The sequence below is a fragment of the Trachypithecus francoisi genome, unplaced genomic scaffold (assembly GCF_009764315.1).
Source record: "Trachypithecus francoisi isolate TF-2019V2 unplaced genomic scaffold, Tfra_2.0 Lachesis_group0, whole genome shotgun sequence".
NCBI classification, from domain to species: domain Eukaryota; kingdom Metazoa; phylum Chordata; class Mammalia; order Primates; family Cercopithecidae; genus Trachypithecus; species Trachypithecus francoisi.
This window is the reverse complement of record NW_022681453.1, coordinates 162,847,176-162,870,576: the sequence shown is the minus strand read 5'-3', so window position 1 is coordinate 162,870,576 and position 23,401 is coordinate 162,847,176. Positions and strand designations below refer to the sequence as shown.

Sequence of the window (23,401 nt, the reverse complement as noted above, 5' to 3'; positions counted from 1 at the left end):
ATATGAAATTCTGGGTTGAAAATTCTTTTCTTTAAGATTGTTGAATATTGGCCCCCACTCTCTTCTGGCTTGTAGAGTTTCTGCCAAGAGATCCGCTGTTAGTCTGATGGGCTTCCCTTTGTGGGTAACCTGACCTTTCTCTCTGGGGGTGCCTGTAACATTTTTTCCTGCATTGCAACTTTTGTGATTCTGACAATTACGTGTCTTGGAGTTGCTCTTCTCAAGGAGTATCTTTGTGGCATCCTCTGTATTTCCTGAATTTCAATGTTGGCCTGCCTTGCTAAGTTGGGGAAGTCCTCCTGGATACTATCCTGAAGATTGTTTTCCAACTTTGTTTCATTCTCCCCGTCACTTTCAGGTATACCAGTCAGACATAGGTTTGGTCTTTTCATATAGTCCCACATTTCCTGGAGGCTTTGTTCATTCCTTTTCATTATTTTATCTCTAATCTTGTCTTCATGCTTTATTTCATTAAGTTGATCTTCAATCTCTGATATCCTTTCTTCCACTTGATCAATTCAGCTATTGATACTTGTGTATGCTTCACGAAGTTCTCGTGCTGTGTTTTTCAACTCCATCAGGTCATTTATGTTCTGCTCTAAACTGGTTATTCTAGTTAGCAATTCTTCTAACCTTTTATCAACGTTCTTAGCTTCCTTGCATTGGGTTAGAACATGCTTTTTTAGCTCAGAGGAGTTTGTTATTACCCACCTTCTGTAGTCTACTTCTGTCAATTTGTCAAACTCATTCTCCCGCCAGTTTTGTTCCCTTGCTGGTGAGGAGTTGTGATCCTTTGGAGAAGAAGAGGTGTTCTGATTTTTTTGAATTTTCAGCCTTTTTGTGCTGGTTTTTCCTCATCTTCATGGATTTATCTACCTTTGGTCTTTGATGTTGACCTTCAAATGGGGTTTCTGAGTGGACGTCCTTTTTGTTGATGTTGATGCTATTCCTTTCTGTTCGTTAGTTTTCCTTCTAACAGTCAGGCCCCTCTGCTGCAGGTCTGCTGGAGTTTGCTGGAGGTCCACACCAGATCCTTTTTGCCTGGGTACCACCAGTGGAGGCTGCAGAACAGCAATGATTGCTGCCTGTTCCTTCCTCTGGAAGCTTCATCCCAGAAGGGCACCCACCAGATGCCAGCCCGAACTCTCCTGTATTTGTCTGTGGACCCCTGCTTGGAGGTGTCTCCCAGTCAGGAGGCATGGGGTTCAGGGACCCACTTAAGGAGTCAGTCTGTCCCTTAGCAGAGCTTGAACACTGTGCTGGGAGATCCGCTGCCCTCTTCAGAGCCAGCAGGCAGGGATATTTAAGTCTGCTGAAGCTGTGCCCACAGCTTCCCCTTCCCCAAGGTGCTCTGTCCCAGGGAGATGGGGGTTTTATCTTTAAGCCCCTGACTGGGGCTGCTGCCTTTTTTTAAGTGATGCCCTGCCCAGAGAGGAGGAATCTAGAGAGGCAGTCTGGCTACAGAGGCTTTACCAAGCTGTGGTGGGCTCTGCCCAGTTCAAACTTCCCAGCGGCTCTGTTTACACTGTGAGGGGAAAACCACCTGCTCAAACCTCAGTAATGGCAAATGCCCCTCCTCCCGCCAAGCTGGAGCATCCCAGGTTGACTTCAGACTGCTGTGCTGGCAGTACACATTTCAAGCCAGTGGATCTTAGTTTGCTGGGCTCTGTGGGAGTGGGATCCACTGAGCTAGACCACTTGGCTCCCTGGCTTCAGCCCCCTTTCGGGGGGAGTGAATGGTTTTGTCTCGCTGGCATTCCAGGTGCCAGTGGAGTATGAAAAAAAATTCCTACAGCTAGCTCAGTGTCTGCTCAAATGGCCACCCAGTTTTGTGCTTGAAACCCAGGGCCCTGCTGGTATAGGCACCCTCCTGGTCTGTGGGTTGTGAAGAACGTGGGAAAATCATAGTATCTGGGCCAGAGTGCACCGTTCGTCATAGCACAGTCCCTCACGGCTTCCCTTGGGTAGGGGAGGGAGTTCCTTGACCCCTTGCACCTCCCCTATGAGATGATGCCCCACCCTGCTTTGGCTCACCCTCTGTGGGCTGCACCCACTGTCTAACCAGTCCCAGTGAGATTAGCCGGGTACCTCAGTTGGAAATGGAGAAATCACACACCTCCTGGGTTGATCTCACTGGCAGCTGCTGACCGGAGTTCTTCCTATTTGGCCGTCTTGCCCATTCTGCCAAAAATTAGTTTTTAAAAGTTAACATGGGGATTAAGGATTCAGCTATTTTTTCAGAAAGCAGTGCTCTAGAACCAGGGCTTCATGGATGTGAGACCAGTGCAGTTACACAGTACCCCAGGTTCAGGAAGGAGCCCACACAAGGGGTTTCATAAAATTTTATCTTTGAATTTGTATTTTATGAGTGAAAGCTAGTAAGACAGTGGACACAGGTTCAGGGCTTAAAGCCTTGCTCATGTGCTGTCTTGCCTTTAAGACATCTACCTGGGAAGGTTCCTCTGCCACCCACTCCTAATCCCCACCCCATAACTACTGCAACCCTCCATTCCCAGCGTGGTCCTAGGTAATACTGAGGAAGAGTTGGGGTGAGGTAAGACTGCCAGGTCCCTATAAGTGTCTGTACTCCTCTGCAGAGTATCTGTCCTAGTTCCTGAGGGAGAATGACATTAAATACCCAACAAAAAGCACGATGACAGGTCCACAGACAAATACAGATCCCCCCAAAAACCAGCTTTTCTCTTGTTTCTTGAAAAAGGATTTCTGCATTGTCATTTAGCACTGGGCCCCACAAATTATGTAGCTAGCCTGTCTGGAGCCTTACTACTCAAAGTGTGGTTCAGGACCAGCAGCACTGGTATCATCTGGGAACTTATGGAAATGCAGAATCCCAAGTCCTTCCCAAACCTACTAAAGAAGAATCTGCATTTTAACAATATCCCTGGATGATTTGTATGACATTAAAGTTTGAGAAGCAGTGGTCTAAAACACACTCTGGGATTCAGTGACCTATTGGATGACATCTATGATTCTAGCCCCAATTATTTTTATTATGATTGTTAAATGAATTGTCCCTTTCTTTGACATAAAGCAACTGCTATTCACGTTGGAAGATGGGATGCAGAGGGAAAGAAAGTTGGCCGGTAAGAAACACTGAAAAAGGAATTGCTCTGAGCACCAAGCTTTGCCAACCCTGTTGCTTGACATGACACTTGCCCTGTTTTCTACCTTGGGCTTAAGGCTTAGCATCTTTCCTAGCAGCACTGAGTGCCTTATTGAGGGGAACTGTAGCCAGCTTAAAATAAATTGCAGCTCTCCTGGAAATTGCTTTGACCTTTATTTGCATAAGTCTTCAAAACTTGCTAGCTGTGGAAAAGATGGGAAAGGAGCACCTTATTTTTATTATTGGCAGAACTGATTTTTGAGCCTGTTTGTGAGTTACTTGCCATGGTATGGTTGGTTTTGTTTTAGTAACTATTTAAGTTCTAGGAAAAATTATTTTAAAAAGCAACCAAGAGGAAAATGAAATAAACCCCTATGCCTTCCTCTTGCCCACTCCCCAGGCTTCCCTGGGGAAAAGTATCTGTCTTGGCCAGAGCTAGTGGGAAGGTTGGAGCTGACAGAAAGCTGCTGTCCAGTTGCAGTGAGGGCTGAGGCAAATTTCTTCTCCAGGTGTGAAAGGGGTAATCTCCAGGAGTGAGAGAAATAGGAGCAATCAGTCTCTGGTACTTGTGCCTTTATCATGAAGTCATAATTGGTGAACATACTATGAGCAACACATTGTTAATTTGTACTATGCCCTTTACAAGATTTGTCGCTGTCAATTCAGTATTTCCATAACTAGGGATCTAGTCTAAGGAAAGATCAGAGACTCTGGCACAGAATTAAGCTGGAGAATATTCATCTCAATTATACCTATAGGAGCAAGAAGTTCAAAGTGGGATGCATGCCCCAGCAGGTAGTGCAAAAAGAGGGTGTATGTGAGACATTAGAATTTGAATTTAACTTTTAAAATTTAAAAAATAGGGCGGTGGCTCATGCCTGTAATCCCAGCACTTTGGGAGGCTGAGGCAGGCGGATCACCTCAGGTCAGGAGTTCGAGACCAGCCTGACCAACATGACGAAACCCCATCGCTACTAAAAATAAAAAAATTAGCCGGGCATGGTGGTGGGAGCCTGTAATCCCAGCTACTTGGGAGGCTGAGGCCGGAGAATCACTTGAATCCAGGAGGCGGAGGTTGCAGTGAGCCGAGATCTCACTATTGCACTCCAGCATGGGCAATAAGAGCAAAACTCCATCTCAAAAAAAAATAAAAAAGGTCAAATGTGGTGGCTCACACCTGTAATTCTAGCAGTTTGGGAGGCCGAGGTGGGCTGATCTCCTGAGGTCGGGAGTTCAAGACCAGCCTGACCAACAGGAGACCAACAGGAGAAACCTGTCTCTGCTAAAAGTACAAAATTAACCAGGCATGGTGGCACATCCTGTAATCCCAGGTACTTAGGAGGCTGAGGCAGGAGAATCGCTTGAACCTGGGAGGTGGAGGTTGCGGTGAACCGAGATCACACCATTGCACTCTAGCCTGGGCAACAAGAGCGAAACTCCGTCTCAAAGAAAAAAAAAAAAAAAGAAAGAAGAAAAAGCTTTACTATACTAATATGTAAGATGGGGACTCCACCTTGCTTCTTTACTTGGTCCCTAAGTCAGGCAGGCACATATTATATGAGATATGTTGAGAAAAGAATAGGAATTTCATAACATGAGTCTCTTCTCTCTGACATAGCAACTGCATGGATATAATTTATAAATGATCATTAGAGTGGACAGTTTTTTACTGATGGGGTGCAAAGTACCTTATAAGAGATCTAAGGACGTGCACAGGGAGGACTCTGCCCCCAGTTTCGGGGAGGAAAGAGCAGCACAGGGCCAAATTGTAAATTCAGCTCTATGGATTGCCCTGAGCTCTTGCTAATGGGCCAGTTTTAGAGGCCTCTTTTTTTTTTTTTTTTTTTTTTTTTTGAGACAGAGCTTCGCTCTTTCACCTAGGCTGGAGTGCAGTGGTGCAGTCTTGGCTCACGGCAACCTCCGCCTCCCAGGTTGAAGTGATTCTCCTGTCTCAGCCTCCAGAGTAGCTGGGATTACAGGCATGTGCCATCACACCCAGCTAATTTTTATATTTTTAGTAGAGACAAGGTTTCACCATGTTGGCCAGGGTGGTCCCAAATTCCTGACCTCAGGTCATCCGCCCACCTCGGCCTCCCAAAGTGCCAGGATTATAGTTGTGAGCCACTGCGCCCAGCCCAGTTTTAGCTTTTTAATGGAAAGTAGTGTTGCTTCAGTTGATGGAATGTTTCTTTCCCTCAGTTTCAACTTGTTTTGTAAGAGCCTTCAGGATGTTTCATTAAAAACTGTAGCTCTCTCAGCAGATTTCATTACACCTCAACTTTCATTACCAACTCTACCTTCTGAACACAACTTTGGCCTTCTGCTCCATTCTGCTGTAGTTTAAAGCTGCAGATATGACCTCTGTTAAGCATTTTGCTTTCCACTGCAAAAAAGCTAATGCTCAGGTATAAGATTAAGATGAAAGGAAAACTAAGCTTATTAGAAAAATTCCTAGTCATTTAGTCAAACATCCACACCTGCCGAAAGAGAATGGCCAGAGGGTCCTCGGGAACACTTGCTTTTCTATAGATACATTTCCCCCTGAGTTTTCTAGGATAAAAAGCTCATCTTTGAAATAATGGTGTTTTGTTTAAACAATCCTTTGTGAGAGAGGCTTTGTCCTGGAATGCCTTGTGCATATTAAAACTGTAAATAATCTTGTCATTTGGAATAAATCTTCTTAATGTGCATGTTATAATTGAATTCATCTCTAATTAATGTAGCATTACCATGTGGCAAAGGTGGATTAGCTTCTGTTTTCTGGTTGCCCTTGAACATTGCCTCGAAGTTGCAGGATTGCTGATGAAGTCAATAAGAGCTGTGCATTGATTTTCAGACACAAAGACCATCCCCAGCATGGCTGCAGACATGTCCCCAGGACCAACAGTTTTCCACAGTGCGATGGCCAGGACCAAGATGAAACGCATGAGGGAGTAAGTAGCGTGTTGCCTGCCCCCTAGGAAGGTGCAGTGTTAAAGCATGTTGACCAAGTGTGTGACCCAGTCATGTGATACTGTCTTAGTCCATTTGTGCTGCTGTAACAAAATACCTGGGACTAAGATGCTGCAACTTAGAAACTTCTCTCTAAAATTCACTTTCTGTATTGGTGCTGGTTGAATAATTAGTGAAGTTTGACAAGAATTATTTTTCAGTTGATTTGCACTTATAGTATTCTTGTAGCACAGCACATTCTCATCCATACTAATGTTTGCAAGCAAAGGAAAAAAAATGCTGAAAGTTATTTCCAAGCCTAAAGCTGTTAATATGTTTATATACTTACTGTTTTCCAACCCTACCTGTACCGGAGTAGTCATATAATAACATAATTACCATGGCAAGAAGTGATTCCCAGAAACTGGAAGTGAAGGAGTTTGGATTAATCTTTCCCTCTGTAGACGGAAGCTACTTCCACCTCTCTTGCTTGGAGGAGATAATATAGAAGGCGTTGCTAATTTCCCAGTTGATAGTCTTTAAAGAAAAGAAAAGTGGTTTGCTTATTTTACACATAAAAGTTAACAATGTCGTGTCAGATTTTTGATCTAAGATTTCATTACTTTTGCGAAGTACACTATACTCCATTTCCGAGCATATTATGAAATGTTTTAAATAATTAAAATGAAAATATTTTGCAAAATTAATTGGCCAAGATGCATTCTAATGATTTTATTCCTAGTGTGTTGTTTTTCTCCTTATTGCTTTACTGTAATTGACCAAGTACTTTCTGGCTCACCTTTTTAATGTGGGCTAATGCAGTTTGAGTTATTCCCCCATGGATGGTATTGCTCCTTTAGTGCAATAACCTGCCATCCTTTTATATTTTATATTGTGACTCCTTATGTCATTCCAGAAAAGACAAAAAGGAAATCAAGGCTGCAAAGCTGCGTATCTTTTGAGCATGTTGTGTTTTCTCAGTTTCAAAGACTTAGAAGCCAGCCAGAGAGAGGAAATCTTGCTGTTCTTTCTCTGCACAGTGATTTTCTCTGCACAGTGATATACTACATGCTTAGCATATGGATCTCAACTATTGGGATGCCAAGAAGAACAGTTAATGACATTTGTCTCCATAGAGATTATAATGTAGAGACAACACAAAACTTAAAATGCAAAACGTTAAGTGACAACATAATGGTTATGTAATATGAAGGGATAGTTAGTAACAGTCCCCAAATGGGAGCGTGGCCATGAGCCAAATAGATGTTGAGAGTTCTAAGGTCAGAAAGGGGAATTTGGAAGGCCTCTGGGAGAAACAGGGACTTAACCTTCACAGAGCGATATAATTTGGAGAGGTAAAGAAAAAGGAGGAGAAACGGGAGGTCAGCAGATTTGGTGTCTGAGTCTTGGCTTCACTAATAAATGGCTGTCTAACCTTTCACAAGTGATTTTCTAAGATTCAGTTTCTTCATCTGTAAAATGGTCATGTTAATTGCCACAGCTGGATACCCAGGAAGCATACTGAGAGATGGAAATTAATGTGTAGGAGGAGTTTTGTGAGGGAATCTTCTGGAGACCAACACCTGTAGAAAGGAGGAGGAAGGAAGCAGACTAGTTAGGGAGAAGTCAAGCTGTGACATAGGTCATTAGAGGCCTCTGCCAACCCCATAGGGAATTCTGGGGCTAGATGGCCCTGCAGGACTGTCCTGAGTTGGGACAAGAGGGCCTTCGTAACCCCATCAATCAGACATTGCATGTGGGCCACTCTGGGAAGGGGCCGTGACTGAGCAAGATGTTGACTTCTGTATTTACCAGTATAGACTTCATCTTGATTTACCAGTTGTTAACATTTTGCCACATTTTTGTAATTTTTCTTTATATCTATCTATATAGTATATACACATTTACACTTATAAATTATTATTACTGATCCATTTGAGAATAGATTCCATGCATCACAATTCTTCATCCCTAAATATTTAAATGTGTAGCTTCTAAAAACAAGAACATTCTCTTATATAACCACAGTCTGATGATTGAATTTAGGAAATTTCACATCAGTACATACTACTATTTAACATACAAATCCATATTCAGATTTCATTGATTATCCCAATAGTACCCATTATAGCAATTGTTTTTCCGATTCAGGATACAAGCCAGGATCACACATTGCACTCAGTTGCTATGTCTCTTTGGTGTATTTACTCTAGAATGGTTCCTCAGTCATTCTTCGTCTTTCATGACACTGACATTTTTGAAGAGTTCAGGCCAGTTGTTTTATAAGATATCTCTTACTGTGGGTTTGTCTGTTGCTTCCTCATCATGAGCTTCAGGTTATACACTTTTGGTGGTAGCCTACATAAGAAATATTATGTGTCCTGAACTTTTAAACATTTAATTATAGGAAGTTTCAGCCACAAATAAAAGTAGTCAGAGTAGTATAATTTTTCTATAGACTAATCAACCCAACCAGTTCAACAGTTATCAACCACGACCAATCTTGTTTTTCTATACTTCTACCTGTTCTCATATGTTACTTTTAAGGAAGTCCTATTCATCATATATTATATCTATAAATATTTCAGTGAATATGTGAATTTTAGTCTGCTCTTTGACATTTTCCCTTGGATGTCCATTAGGCATCTCAAGCTCAGGATTTCCAAAACTGAATTCTTAAATTTCCCTACCACACCTGCCCCCTCCACAGCCTTCCCCATTGTTACATAAGCAAAGGCGAGATCTAGGTGAGAAGGAACCTTGCAGCTCAGTAAGTAATGCCTGAAGGCTTACTTAGTGTGTGGCAGTTTAAGGATATCAGGCAAATGACTTTGTCATCTCCTCTATGAAGAAGTTGGGTGGCAAAACACCTGGTGATCATACTGACATCCTTCTCCAAGTTCTCTAAACTGGGGCCCTGGGGCTTTGTGAGTATTAATATATACAATGTCAGTCATAGAGTAGACCCAGCACAGTGGTCAGGAGGGAAGATGCAAGGGGCAGGCTGCTGGGATTTATATCCCTCTTTGCCACCGACTAATATGTATCCTTGGACAAGTTAACCAAACTCTTTGGGCCTCAGATTTCTCATCTGCGAAGTGGGACTAATAATGATTTGTGCCTCGTAGAGTTGCTGTTAGGGTGAGTTGAGATAATGTATGAAATGCACTAAGAATAGTTTATGGCACATAGTAAGTGCTCAGTAAATGTTAACAACTTAGACTCTCAATATGTGTGCAGTTGCTTCATTTTGAAAATCCCCAAGCCAAGTATCTGAAGGTGTTGACATGTATTAGTGATGTTTTATACCTGAGGGCATTGATAAGTGAAGCAGCTGTTTGTTAAAACATTCATGTAGTATCTTTTTAGCATGCAAAAAGTGTTAGTGCCAATTCTCTGAGAAAATGCCATGAAGTTGTTTAATACAAATTCCAACCATTTGCAATTCTCCAACTTGGACTTCTGGCCACAGCCACTTCTCACTCTTGCAGGGAGACTACTCCATAAATGAAACTCCCCTACTGGTGCACAGACAACACCAGCTCTCAGAAGTTATTAGGTGGTACTGCTCAGAGTCATTGGAATGTTGGCAGAATGACAAGAAGTCAGTGTTGACTTCTTTTCTGACTGAGGAATTTCCATGTACATTTGAAGAGAAGTTGCTATTCATAATATGGATAGATAAATGATGAATGGATAGATGAATTGATGGACAGGTAGGTGGATGGATGGGTGAATGGATGGATAAGTGGGCCTTTGTGGCTCCGTGGTCCTCCTGAAACTTCTGCTCTCAGGGAAGGGTTTCTGTTCAAAAAAAGCTTTTTTTAAAAATATTTATTTATTTATTTATTTATTTATTTATGTATGTATTTTAACTGCCTCAAGCCAGATTAAATTCCAGGCCTGACTCCATTTTCCCACTAGAGGCCAGAAAGGAGACCCTATGGAATGACAGCTGGACATCAAGTGAGACCACTGGTGTCCTGTGCCCTGAGTGTGGTCCCTGACCGGCACCAGGGACATCATCTGGAAACCCGTGAGAAATACAAACTCTCTGGCCGCATCCCTCCTGAATCAGAATCTGAGTTTTAAACTATTTGGAAATTCATATACGCATTAAAGTTTGAGACATTTTTTACCAGAATGTGAGTTGGAATCAGTCTTAATAAAAATCAAATATTCTATAAAATATATTAATATATTTACGTTTTAAGGCCCTAATATTTTTGACTTTTAAAAATTTACTTATGCTGGGAGTGGTGGCTCACACCTGTAATTCCAGCACTTTGAGAGAACAAGGCAGGTGGATCACTTGAGGTCAGGAGTTCGAGATCAGCCTGACCAACATGGTGAAACCTTTCTTTACTAAAAATACAAAAATTAGCTGGGCGTGGTGGCGCACACCTGTAATCCCAGCTACTAGGGAGGCTGAGACAGGAGAGTCACTTGAATCCAGGAGACAGAGGTTGCAGTGAGCTGAGATCACACCATCTCACTCCAGACTGGGCAATAAGAGTGAAACTCCATCTCGGCCGGGCGCGGTGGCTCAAGCCTGTAATCCCAGCACTTTGGGAGGCCGAGACGGGCGGATCACGAGGTCAGGAGATCGAGACCATCCTGGCTAACACAGTGAAACCCCGTCTCTACTAAAAAAATACAAAAACTAGCCGGGCGAGGTGGCGGGCGTCTGTAGTCCCAGCTACTCGGGAGGCTGAGGCAGGAGAATGGCGTAAAAACCCGGGAGGCGGAGCTTGCAGTGAGCTGAGATCCGGCCACTGCACTCCAGTCCGGGCGACAGAGCAAGACTCCGCCTCAAAAAAAAAAAAAAAAAAAGTGAAACTCCATCTCAAAAAATAAAATAAAATAAATTCTCTTATTTTCCATTTATTTTAATAAGGAGTATATAATTTGCCTGCGGCAAAACTCACCTCTTTTTATATAGTTCTGTAAGTTTTGATTTGTATACAATAAGATTCACTCTTTTTAGTAAACAGTTCTATCAACATTGACAAGTGCAAATAGTCATATAATTATCAGCACAATCAAGATTATAGAACATTTCTCTGTCCCGAAAATTCCCTGTGCTACCCCTTTGTAGTCAGCTCCTCCCACCATACCCTGTACTTCACAACCATGGTCTGCTTTCTGTCCCTATAGTTTTTCCTTTTTATAATGTCATATTACTGAAATCATCACTTGGCATCATAGACCCCCATTGTAACTGGATAGTAGTTACGAATACGGATCTAGATCTATGCATAGTCATATGCTAGAGCCTTGTAATTTTGAATAACTTCATTCCCCACAGAATTGTCACAAGGAGACTCAGGTCTGGCATTAAAGTCACAGGCACCTCACTAGCAACTGTCCCGAAGGTTTCTAGCCCCAGTAAGAGTCTGCTGTTAGAGGAACTTTGTACCCAGAAAATTTTGAGGCTGAATTGCTGGTTTCCTTGTCAGACTTGTCAGCTTTTTGCAATGGCTGGGAGGCCTTAGTTCCTGGGAACAGTATGAGTAGAGGTAGGCTCCTTCATCTTGCTCTATTGAGATTCCTAGGGATCAGATCCACCTCACTAAAAAGCTTAATAATGGAAAAGTCCCGAGAATCTGGGGGAGCTCCTGGGCCCACTTTTCCAGTTGAAAGTGAGGGACCTGAAAAACATCTGGGCCCTAAGAAACAGTTTAATGACAGGGATGGCATTATTATCTGGTGACATTCTCTGAATCGCCTTTGCATTGCCAATCTATGCAGTGAGCACAAGAAAAAAATTAATCTTTGTAGGGATACTTGTTCTCCACTTTAGGAACTGCAATTACACATATAGTAGGCTATTTAAGTTGTCCCATAGCTTACTGGTGCTCTTTTTTAAAGGCTTTTTCCCCTCTCTGTGTGTCATTTTGGATAACAGTTTCTTTTGCTATATCTTAAAATTTATTAATCTTTTCTTCTGCAATGTCTAATCTGTTAATCTCATTCAGTGTATGTTTATAAATAGACATTATAAGCAGTTTAAGATTCATAGCAAAATTGACTAGAACATTCAGTGTATTCTTCATCTTAGACATTAAGTTTTCATCTCTAGAAGTTTGATTTCAGTCTTTTTGTTACATCTTCCTTGTCTCTGCTAAACATGCTCAATATTTCCTCTATTTAATAAGTAGAGTATAGTTATACTAATTATTTTGATGTCTCTGACATTGTGAGTTAAAACTCACCCTGTTTGGATGCTGGATGATTTTGTATTCCAATAAATAGCCTAGATCTTTGTTTTAGTTGCTTGGAAGCAGTTTGATGCTTTTGGTTTTTACTTTTGAGCTTTGTTATGTGGGACCAGGGCAGCATTTAGGCTACAGCTGGTTATTTCCCATTACTGCAGCAAGACCCTTCTGGGTTCTCTATGCAATGGCTGATGAATGACCAGGTTTACCAGTTTGGCAAGTATGAAGGTCTGAAGAGGCACTATTCATGGCACAATGTGAGCCCCAAGTACTAATTTATCTCACCCACTCGTGTCCTTCTCTCTCTCAGCTCAGTAATCTCCCCACATGCATGTGCTGGTCTACACTCAGCTGAATCACACTCTGTGTGTGGATATTCACAGGTTTATTGACTTCTTTTGCTTCACATTTTTTGAAACTGCTTTTGTTTTATTACTTTTGTTAATTATGTAACATGTTTTCATGGGTCCAAAGTCAGATCTATTAAAAGCCATATTTAATGAAGACTAGCTTCTATCCTTGATCCCTTGCCCTATTTCCTCCCTTCCATGTTTAAAAATTTCATGGTTCATACTTTCATTTAAAAATATATTCAGATAAATGAATCTCTCTCCTACTGCTTAAGAAATTGGTAACATATTATATACATTTTGTCTCCTTTGTTTAGTAGTATATGCTGGAGCACAGTCATATATGGCAATATGCTTCACTTCTTTTTACAGCTTCCAAATTCTCCTCTGTGTAGATATACTATTGTTTATTCAATCTGTAACCTAATGACGGACATATGAGTATTGGCAATCTTTTGCTAGTTCAAATAGTGCTGTAATGAATAGCCTTGCACATTCAGGGTTGTTTGTTTGTTTTATTGCCAGTTTATCTTTGAGATAGATTTCTAGAAGTGAGAGTACTTAGTTGGAGAACAAATGCATACATAATTTTGGTAGATATTTCCAAAAGCCGCTTTGTATTCCCACCAGCAATGTATGAGAGTGATGTTGCCCCACAAAGTACGTTATCAAACTTTTGGAGTTTATTCTGTCTATCTATCTATCTATCTATCTATCCATCCATCCATCCATCCATCCCTCTATCTATTGTATATCTACTTTTGTCTTTTACAAATATAATATTTCATTGTGTGGTCTATTTTACTTGCTTTTGATATATTTTTTGGAATTTAGGAAGCTGTATTTTCATGTCTTACAGCAAACACACTTGAGATTAAAGTACACAAAATGTCCCCAAATCTAAATTTGGAGTGGAAGGGAAGAAACCGCTTTTAGCCTCAGGTTTCAGCTGAGATGTCCAACACAGCTTACCAGAAACTTCACTTACTGGGAGTCAAATGGTGTTGCTTGCAAAGATTAATAAAAGTGATACTTTTTTTTTCTCATTTAGCTATTTAGCCAGAGATTTTTGTTTAAATTGTCTTAATGAGGAGTAGGGGTTTGTGGTATTCTAAATCTCTAATATCTAAGAGGAATCACCTCTCCAGTGCTGCTGATTTTGGTGTCATCAGTTTTAGATTATTAATGCCTAGAGATAAGACATGAGTCTGGCATTATTAATGCCATAGAGATCAGTGTAGTGACATGCACATCATGCCCAAGTGAGCATTGCTTCTTCTATATGTGGACATTGTGTCTATAGTATTTATAGAGGAAGATGAGAGGTAAGGTGATCTTCATGGAGCTGTCTCACGTCCTGGCATATCGAATGGCTACCACAGTGCATGCCACTGCTGATGCTCAAAACAGGTTTCTGTATTTTTGCATCTGTGTCATAGATGCCTGTTCTCCTACCCAGGTCAGGGCACAGTCGTGGTAGAGTGCTGCCGGGAGGGCTGAAGTCAACTATTTAGAGGCTGCAGAAGGCACAGGGAGTTTCTATAAGTAACAGTGAGGTCAGACCTCATAACTGATTCAGTCTCAGCCGGTTCAAAAGTTCTTGAAATTTTTCTTTCACTTTCAATCACAGGAAGATCTTGACAGGAAGATATAAACAGAACATGAGAAGTCCATGATCTTTATCGTCCTTCTTGTTAACCTGATATATAGCTCATGGTACAGTAGCTATCACTTGTAAAACTGATGGTGACACATTAAGCACTTGCTAAAAATGTTCCCAAGATGGGGTAGTAACATTACATTTATAATCGTACCAGCTCAGTTTTCGAACAGGACCAAAGCCATACCAATGTTTATATGGAGGGAAACTTGCTTTCAATGCATGCCTCGTTTGTGCCAGGGAGTGTGCTAAGCCAGACACCTTCTGTTTCATGAAGTTCTCACCATATACCTGTGAGGTGCAGAGGACTCTCCATTTTACAGGTAAAGATTTTTTATTTTAAGAGGTGAAGAAACCCTCCCATTGCCGTATAGCTAGTAAGTGGCAAGACTACATTTCAAATAGAAGTGTTAATTCTAAAACTAGAACTGGAAAGTACTGCCAAGATGAGATGGGAACAGTGGGAGCTGAGTGATGCTAAAGTCTAGATCTCATCAGGAACTCTAAAGAAGCCTCTCTTTTTTTATTATTATACTTTAAGTTCTAGGGTACATGTGCACAACGTGCAGGTTTATTATGTATACATGTGCCATGTTGGTGTGCTGCACCCATTAACTCGTCATTTACATTAGGTATATCTCTTAATGCTATCCCTCCCCCCTCCCACCTCCCCACAATAGGACCTGGTAATGTTCCCCTTCCTGTGTCCAAGTGATCTCATTGTTCAATTCCCACCTATGAGTGAGAACATGCGGTATTTGGTTTTCTGTTCTTGTGATAACTTGCTGAGAATGATGGTTTCCAGCTGCATCCGTGTCCCTACAAAGAACACGAACTCATCCTTTTTTATGACTGCATAGTGTTCCATGGTGTATATGTGCCACATTTTCTTAATCTAGTCTGTCACTGATGGGCATTTGGGTTGATTCCAAGTCTTTGCTATTGTGAATAGTGCCTCAATAAACATACGTGTGCATGTGTCTTTATAGCAGCACAACTTATAATCCTTTGGGTATATCCCCAGTAATGGGATGGCTGGGTCAAATGGTATTTCTAGTTCTAGATCCTTGAGGAATCGCCACACTGTTTTCCACAATGGTTGAACTAGTTTACAATCCCACCAACAGTGTAAAAGTGTTCCTATTTCTCCACATCCTCTCCAGCACCTGTTGTTTCCTGATTTTTTAATGATTGCCATTCTAACTGGTGTGACAGGAAGAATCAATATTGTGAAAATCGTCATACTGCCCAAGGTAATTTATAGATTCAATGCCATCCCCATTAAGCTACCAATGACTTTCTTCACAAAATTGGAAAAAAACTGCTTTAAAGTTCATATGGAACCAAAAAAGAGCCCGCATTGCCAAGACAATCCTAAGCCAAAAGAATAAAGCTGGAGGCATCACGCTACCTGACTTCAAACTATACTACAAGGCTACAGTAACCAAAACAGCATGGTACTGGTACCAAAACAGAGATATAGACCAATGGAACAGAACAGAGCCCTCAGAAGTAATACCACACATCTACAGCCATCTGATCTTTGACAAACCTGAGAGAAACAAGAAATGGGGAAAGGATTCCCTATTTAATAAATGGTGCTGGGAAAATTGGCTAGCCATAAGTAGAAAGCTGAAACTGGATCCTTTCCTACTCCTTATACGAAAATTAATTCAAGATGGATTAGAGACTTAAATGTTAGACCTAAAACCATAAAAACCCTAGAGGAAAACCTAGGTAATACCATTCAGGACATAGGCATGGGCAAGGGCTTCATGCCTAAAACACCAAAAGCAGCAGCAACAAAAGCCAAAATTGACAAATGGGATCTAATTAAACTAAAGAGCTTCTGCACAGCTAAAGAAACTACCATCAGAGTGAACAGGCAACCTACAGAGTGGGAGAAAATTTTTGCAATCTACTCATCTGACAAAGGGCTAATATCTAGAACCTATAAAGAACTCAATCAAATTTACAAGAAAAAAACAAACAACCCCATCAAAAAGTGGGCAAAGGATATGAACAGACACGTCTCAAAAGAAGACATGCATACAGCCAACAGACACATGAAAAAATGCTCATCATCACTCGCCATCAGAGAAATGCAAATCAAAACCACAATGAGATACCATCTCACACCAGTTAGAATGGCAATCATTAAAAAATTAGGAAACAACAGGTGCTGGAGAGGATGTGGAGAAATAGGAAGACTTTTACACTGTTGGTGGGACTGTAAACTAGTTCAACCACTGTGGAAAACAGTGTGGCGATTCCTCAAGGATCTGGAACTAGAAATACCATTTGACCCAGCCATCCCATTACTGGGGATATACCCAAAGGATTGTAAGTCGTGCTGCTATAAAGACACATGCACACGTATGTTTATTGAGGCACTATTCACAATAGCAAAGACTTGCAATCAACCCAAATGTCCATCAGTGACAGACTAGATTAAGAAAATGTGGCACATATACACCATGGAACACTATGCAGTCATAAAAAAGGATGAGATCGTGTCCTTTGTAGAGACATGGATGCAGCTGGAAACCATCATTCTCAGCAAACTATCACAAGAACAGAAAACCAAATACCACATGTTCTCACTCATAGGTGGGAATTGAACAATGAGATCACTTGGACACAGGAAAGGGAACATCACACACCAGGTCCTATTGTGGGGAGGTGGGAGGGGGGAGGGATAGCATTAAGAGATATACCTAATGTAAATGATGACTTAATGGGTGCAGCACACCAACATGGCACATGTATGCATATGTAACAAATGTGCACTTAGAACTTAAAGTATAATAATAAAAAAAAAAGAAAGAAAGAAAAAGAAAGCATGCAACATGAACCTTTCAATTCTCAGAATAAACTGCCATATCTGGGCTCCCAGTGCCTGGGACCTCAGAAAGGAGGCAGGTTTACTCTGACAGTATGGTTTGAAGATATTGACCAAAAAAAATTTACAAAGAGATTATTTTGGATTCTTGATAAGGTGGGGGTAGAATCAAGAAGTTGCACCTGTCCTTCATTAAGCCCCTCTGGGTGTGAGGGGCACATGCAGGTAAGTCACCCTTGTGCAACATGAATGTGCAAACAGAGCAGCCAGAAGCACTCTCGGTAGAGTCAGGTGCAGAATAATGGGCGAAACCTTAGAAAAACTGGAATAATATTAGAGCCCTATTATTTCCCACTCCATATGAAATAGCAGTTTTTTTCTGTCCATCTGTGCCCACAGAAGCTGGACTGCAGGGAAAGGTAATCTCATAGGAGCAGGCATGCTCTTTGGTGCAGCCAAGGATTGTTTAGCAGACACAGAGATCCCTGCCTCCAGAACAAGAGGTAAGGGTGTATCATGGGAATGGGACCCAAATTTGGCCACTTGCTCTGTTTCAAGGATGGTCCAAAGATGTTTGTTTGTTTGTTTTGAGACAGGATCTCACTCTGTCACCCAGGCTGGGGTGCAGTGGTGCCATCTCAGCTCACTGCAACCTCTGCCTCCCGAGTTCAAGCAATCCTCCCACCTCAGCCTCCTGAGTAGCTGGGATTATAGGCATGCACCACCATGCCCGGTTAATTTTTACATTTTTAGTAGCAATGGGGTTTCGCCATGTTGGCCAGGCTGGTCTCGAACTCCTGACCTCAGGTGATCTGTGCCCCAAAGTGCTGGGATTACAGGAGTGAGCCACCACGCCCTGCCAAAGATCTTTGTTTCAAGCCTACTTCTATCTAAGATTTTTAAGGCCCAGGTGATATCTGAATCATAAGATTATCTCAGAAATGTTATCCTCCCTCTGTCAACATGGGAAAGGCTGTGGATTTGACCTACTTGCCACAAGTCCTTCAATCCTCCAGATGCCAAGCTGAGCCAGCCCACCTTGGTCTAACTCCAGAGCATTTTGATTTGTACTTCCTCGTGGCATTTCAGCCCTTGGAGAGCACTATTATACCAGTAATATTATGTAAGGAAGGCTGAGATTTTGGTTTGCCTTAACATTCTCCACTTCATCCCAGGGGTATCCCTTTCTCTGGACATGATACAGATTTATATGCATTCCATGTTCCTGCCATAGAAACTATCATTAGTCCTTTGCTGTCCAATATTCATAAAAAACCTAGTGGCAAAAATTCATATTCATAAAGGTTAGCTGGAAAGATATGACCACCACCGGTTTCTCCCCATCTTCTAAATCTTACTGCTGGATCCACCCATTTCATGACCATGACATTTAAGGAGACAGAGGTCTCCTCTGCCCACTTGCTCTCACTCCCAGTTGTTTGTCCTGAGTGTGCTCTGATTTCATGCTGTTGATTTCAATTAAGGATATAACAAGAGATACTGTCACCTTCTGTATCATGCCATGTTTTCAGGTTTTCCTCCTCTACATTGAAATATTCTCTTTCTCTGATGTCTTAGTATCTGGGAAGCTGTTTCTCCTGAGTAGCAAGTTTGTTTTTAATCCTAGGGTTTGAGTTGGTGAGCATACTGATCATCTTTTCTGCTTCGGCCACTAGGAATCATAGAATCAAATTTACCTCTCTCTTCAAAGATTATATGGTATGCAATTCTTTTTCTTTTTTTTTTTTTTTTTTTTTTTTCTTTTTGAGATGGAGTTTCACTCTTGTTGCCCAGGCTGGAGTGCAATGGCATGATCTAGGCTCACTGCAGCGTCCACCTCCCGGGTTCAAGTGATTGTCCTGCCTCAGCCTCCTGAGTAGCTAGGATTATAGGCATGCACCACCACGCCTGGCTAATTTTGTATTTTTAGTGGAGACAGGGTTTTTCCATGTAGGTCTGACTGGTCTCGAACTCCCGACCTCAGGTGATCCGCCTGCCTTGGCCTCCCAAAATGCTGGGATTACAGACGTGAACAACCACACCTGGCCTATATGGTATGCATTTCTGTGTTAATCTTACTCTTAGATTATGGCTTTCCTGACTTTATTTTTGCTCTACCCTGATTTCAACTAATTAGTTTAATGTTTTGTATAGTATAACATATGTTCTTTTAGGCTCCCTCAAATGCTTTGTGAAATGAAAGGATATATATTAATAAATAAATTATAGAACTATAAAATGGAGATTCAAAATGTTCCTGTCCCCTCCCAGATTAAAGCTACTCATCAGAACTCATCAGAAAAATCAGGTGTATTAGTCTGCTCGGGTTGCCATAACATAACTTGGTTATTGGGTACCATAACCAAGTTGCTTAAACAACAGAAATGTATTTTCTGACAGTTTTAGAGGCTGAACATCCAAGATCAAGGTGCCAGCAGGTTTGGTTTCTCCTGAGAGCTCTCTCCTTAGCTTATAGACGGCTGTCTTCTTTCAGTGTTCTCGTATGTCCTGTTTCTATGTGGACCCACGTCCCTGGTGTCACTGTGAGTCCAAATTTCTTCTTATAAGGACACCAGTCAGATTAGCTTAGGGCCCACAGTAACAGCCTTGTTTTAACTTAATCACCTCTTTCAAGGCCTGGTCTACAAATATACAAATATTTAGAGGTAATGGGGGTTAGGACTTCAACACATGAATTTGGGGGATACACAGTTCTGTCTATAACATAAGGTGTTTTTATTATCTGTGGTGGAAGGACTTTCTCACAGGCCCTTTTCTCCCTTGGTCATGAGGGATAGGTATGAGTGTTTGGAAGGCACTTGCACAGACCATGACACTAGCATCAAATGCCTTCCAAAGGACCTCCACCTGTGGAACAGAGGTGATTGATGGGATTTGGTTTGTAAACTTTTTGCTTAGTATCACCTATGACAGATAAAGAGGACAAGCCTATGCTCTCCCATTAGAAATTTTTGTCCACTCCTGTGCCTAGGTCTGAGGTTCTAGGTGGTGCACAGTTCCAGACCTGCCAGCAGCACCACAGCTTGTATCTCAGCAACAACTGGTCCAGGGCACACCTGAATTTCACACAGATTATTCTCAGGATGGTCTGTTATCACCCAGAGGTTCTTGATAAGACAAACTCAGTGCTACTGACTTCACTGTCATGGTGCAGCACAGCTTGGAGAAATGGGAAAGAGCATGCCTATCTTTGCCTCACCTGTCATCCAAAGCGGGAGAGAGAACTCTGATTTCTTAACATTGTCTCTGCGAGTCAAAGGATCCAAATTCTTGACACCAGCAGTTAAAACACAGGGCCTTTGACTGAAGCAGACAACTGAGTGAGTTTTCCAGGAGGTCTGAGAAAGCCAACTCATTATCCAGGTCTCTGAGTAGACAAATAATTATGAGACTCTGAAATATATCTTCCCACGCAAGTCAGAAATGGCTCAGCCTCTGTTTTGCACTGTTGATTACAATATTGGGTGGAAACCTGTTACAGTTCTTGGTCATAGACTTACCCTTGATGCCTGGCAGCATGGGTAGGAAACTGAGCTAATGTGTGGTCCTGCCTTACATCAAAATGTGTGTGCACCCTCACCAGTGTCAGGTCAAAAATGAGAAGCAAGAGGAATTTCAGACATAGCAGGAGTGCCTCTGCTGTTATATCAGCTTATAAGAGAAAAGAAGACAGTATTATTTTGCAGTGTATTTTGTCAGCAGCAATGTTCTGATCCCAAGAAATTGTGATGTTCACCATGGTGAATCAGTGAACTAGCTGAGACTTGAGAGAAGCAGGGAGAATGCAGCTTACATAAGCCCAGGCTGCTACCCAGGTCAGGGGTTCTGTCTCCGTTGTCTCTTGCCGAAGTCATTGTTGACTAGACAATTGTCAGTTAGTGTTCTAGGCCTAGGAATGGCCCCTGCTGCTGTCATGCTGCCAGACTCTCTGTGACCTCACCCAGCACTTGATGCAGGAAGTTTGAGACAGCTTTCAACCGTGCACCTAGATTTCTACTAGTATGCCAAACTCTGTAAGATCAGATAACTGCTTACTGGAAAAATCAAGATCTTCCCTTTCTTTTTTTAAAAGGTGTTATTTTTTAATTTTAGGTTCACAGCAAAATTGAGAGGAAGATCCAGAGATTTCCCATATATCCCCTGCCCCCACACATGCATAGCCTCCCCATTATCAACATCCTGCACCAAGATGGTACATTTGTTGCAACTGATGAACCTGCCTTCATACAACATAATCACCCAGAGTCTACAGTTAGCTTTAAGGCTCACTGTTGGTGTTGCACATTCTATGGGTTTGAACCAATGTATAATGTCATGTATCCATCATTATAGTATCGTACAGAATAGTTTCACTACCCTAAAAATACCCTGTACTCTGCCTAGTCATCCATCCCAACCCCTGGCAACCACTGATCTTTTTACTGTCTCCACAGTTTTGCTTTTTCCGGAATGTCATATAGTTATAATGATATAGTATGTGCCCCTTTTCAGTTTGGCTTCTTTCACTTAGTAATATTTAAGATTCCTCCATGTCTTTTCATGACTTAATAGCTGATTTCTTTTTAGCATTTGTATAATATCCCATTGTTGGGATATACCACAGTTTATCCATTCATCTGCTGAAGGACATCTTGGTTGCTTCCAAGTTTTGACAACTATAAATAAAGCTGCTGTAAACATCCATGTTCATTTCTCTCTGTGGACATATTTTCAGCTCCTTTAGGTAAATACCAAGGAGTGTGATTACAGAATCATATGGTAAAATATCTTCAGTTTTGTAAAAACAAAATAAAACAAGAAGTCCACCAAACTGTCTTCCAAAATGGCTGAACCATTTTGCATTCCCTCCAGCAATGAATGAAAGTTCCTGTTGCTCCTCATCCTTGTCAGCATTTGGTGTTGTCAGTGTTTTCCAGATTTTGGTCATTCTAATAAGTATGTAGTAGTATCTCATTGTCTTAATTTGCATTTCCCTGATGACATATGATGTGGAACATCTTTTCATATGCTTACTTGCCATCTATATATTTTCTTTGGTGAGGTACCTGGTAAGGCCCATTCTTTAGTTAGGTTGTTATCTTATTGTTTAGTTTTAAGAGTTCTTTGTATATTTTACATAATAGCCCATTATCGGATAAGTGTTTTGCAAATATCTTCTCCCAGTATGTGGCTTGTCTCTCATTCTGTTGACATTGTCATTTACAGAGCAGTCCAGATTATCATTCCTTGCTCTCAAAAATCATGCCTTTGTTGTTGTATCTAAAAAGTCATTGCCATACTCAAGGTAATCTAGGCTTCTTTTTGTTATCTTCTAGGAGTTTTATAGTCTTGTACTTTACATTTAGGTCTATGATCCATTTTAAGATAATTCTTGTGAAGGGTGTAAGGTCTGTGCCAAGATTCAATTATTTGCGTATGGTTGTACAATTGTTCCAGCACAGTTTGTTGAAAAGACTGTCTTCGTTTCACTGCATTGCCTTTTGTAATCTGTCAAAGATCAAAGACTGAATACAGTTATGTGGGTGTATTTCTGGACTTTCTGTTCTGATTCATTGATCTCTTTGTCTATTCTTTTGCCAATACTACATTGTCTTGATTACTGTAACTTTATGGTAAACTCTTGATGTCAGATATTGTTACTTTTCAAACTTTGTTTTCTTCCTTCAAAATTGTGTTGACGATTCCAAACCTTTTTTACCTCTCCATATAAACTTTAGAATCTGTCAGCATCCACAAAGTAACTTGCTGGGATTTTGATTGGCATTGCATCTATTGATGAAGTTGGGAGGAACTAACATCTTTTTTTTTTTTTTTTAAGAGATAGAATCTCACTCTGTAGTCCAGGCTGGAGTGCAGTGGTGTGATGATAGCTCACTGCAGCCTCAAACTCCTGGGCTCAGGTGATCCTTCTGCCTCAGGCTCCCAAGTAGCTGAGACTACAGGGGTGTGCCACTACATCCAACTAATAGAACTAACATCTTACCAATATTGTCTTATTATCCATTAGTATAAAATCTCTCTCCTTTTTTTTTAGTTCTTCTTTGATTTATTTCATCAGAGTTTCATAATTTCCCTCATATAGATCTTATATATATTATGTTAGATTTATACCCGTTTCATTTTGGGGGGGTGCTGATGTAAACGGTATTATGTTTTTAATTTCAAATTCCACTGATTCATTGCTGATATATAGAAAAGTGATTGACCTTTGTATATTAACCTTGTATCCTGCAACCTAGCTAGAATCACTTATTA

At 41.2% G+C, this 23,401-nt stretch overlaps 1 protein-coding gene across 2 annotated transcripts in view; it reads left to right on the top strand.

Moving 5' to 3' along the window:
• The window catches only part of NEK11 (NIMA related kinase 11), a 331,953-nt gene that overhangs the window by 232,791 nt on the left and 75,761 nt on the right, over window positions 1-23,401 (top strand). The window contains exon 16 of one of the 2 annotated variants that reach the window (XM_033212686.1): window positions 5,961-6,057. The exons of the other annotated variant lie outside the window; for it this stretch is intronic. Within the exon in view, the coding sequence (XP_033068577.1) occupies window positions 5,961-6,057 (97 nt within the window). The remainder of the gene's footprint in view (window positions 1-5,960; window positions 6,058-23,401) is intronic. 2 annotated transcript variants of the gene reach the window in all.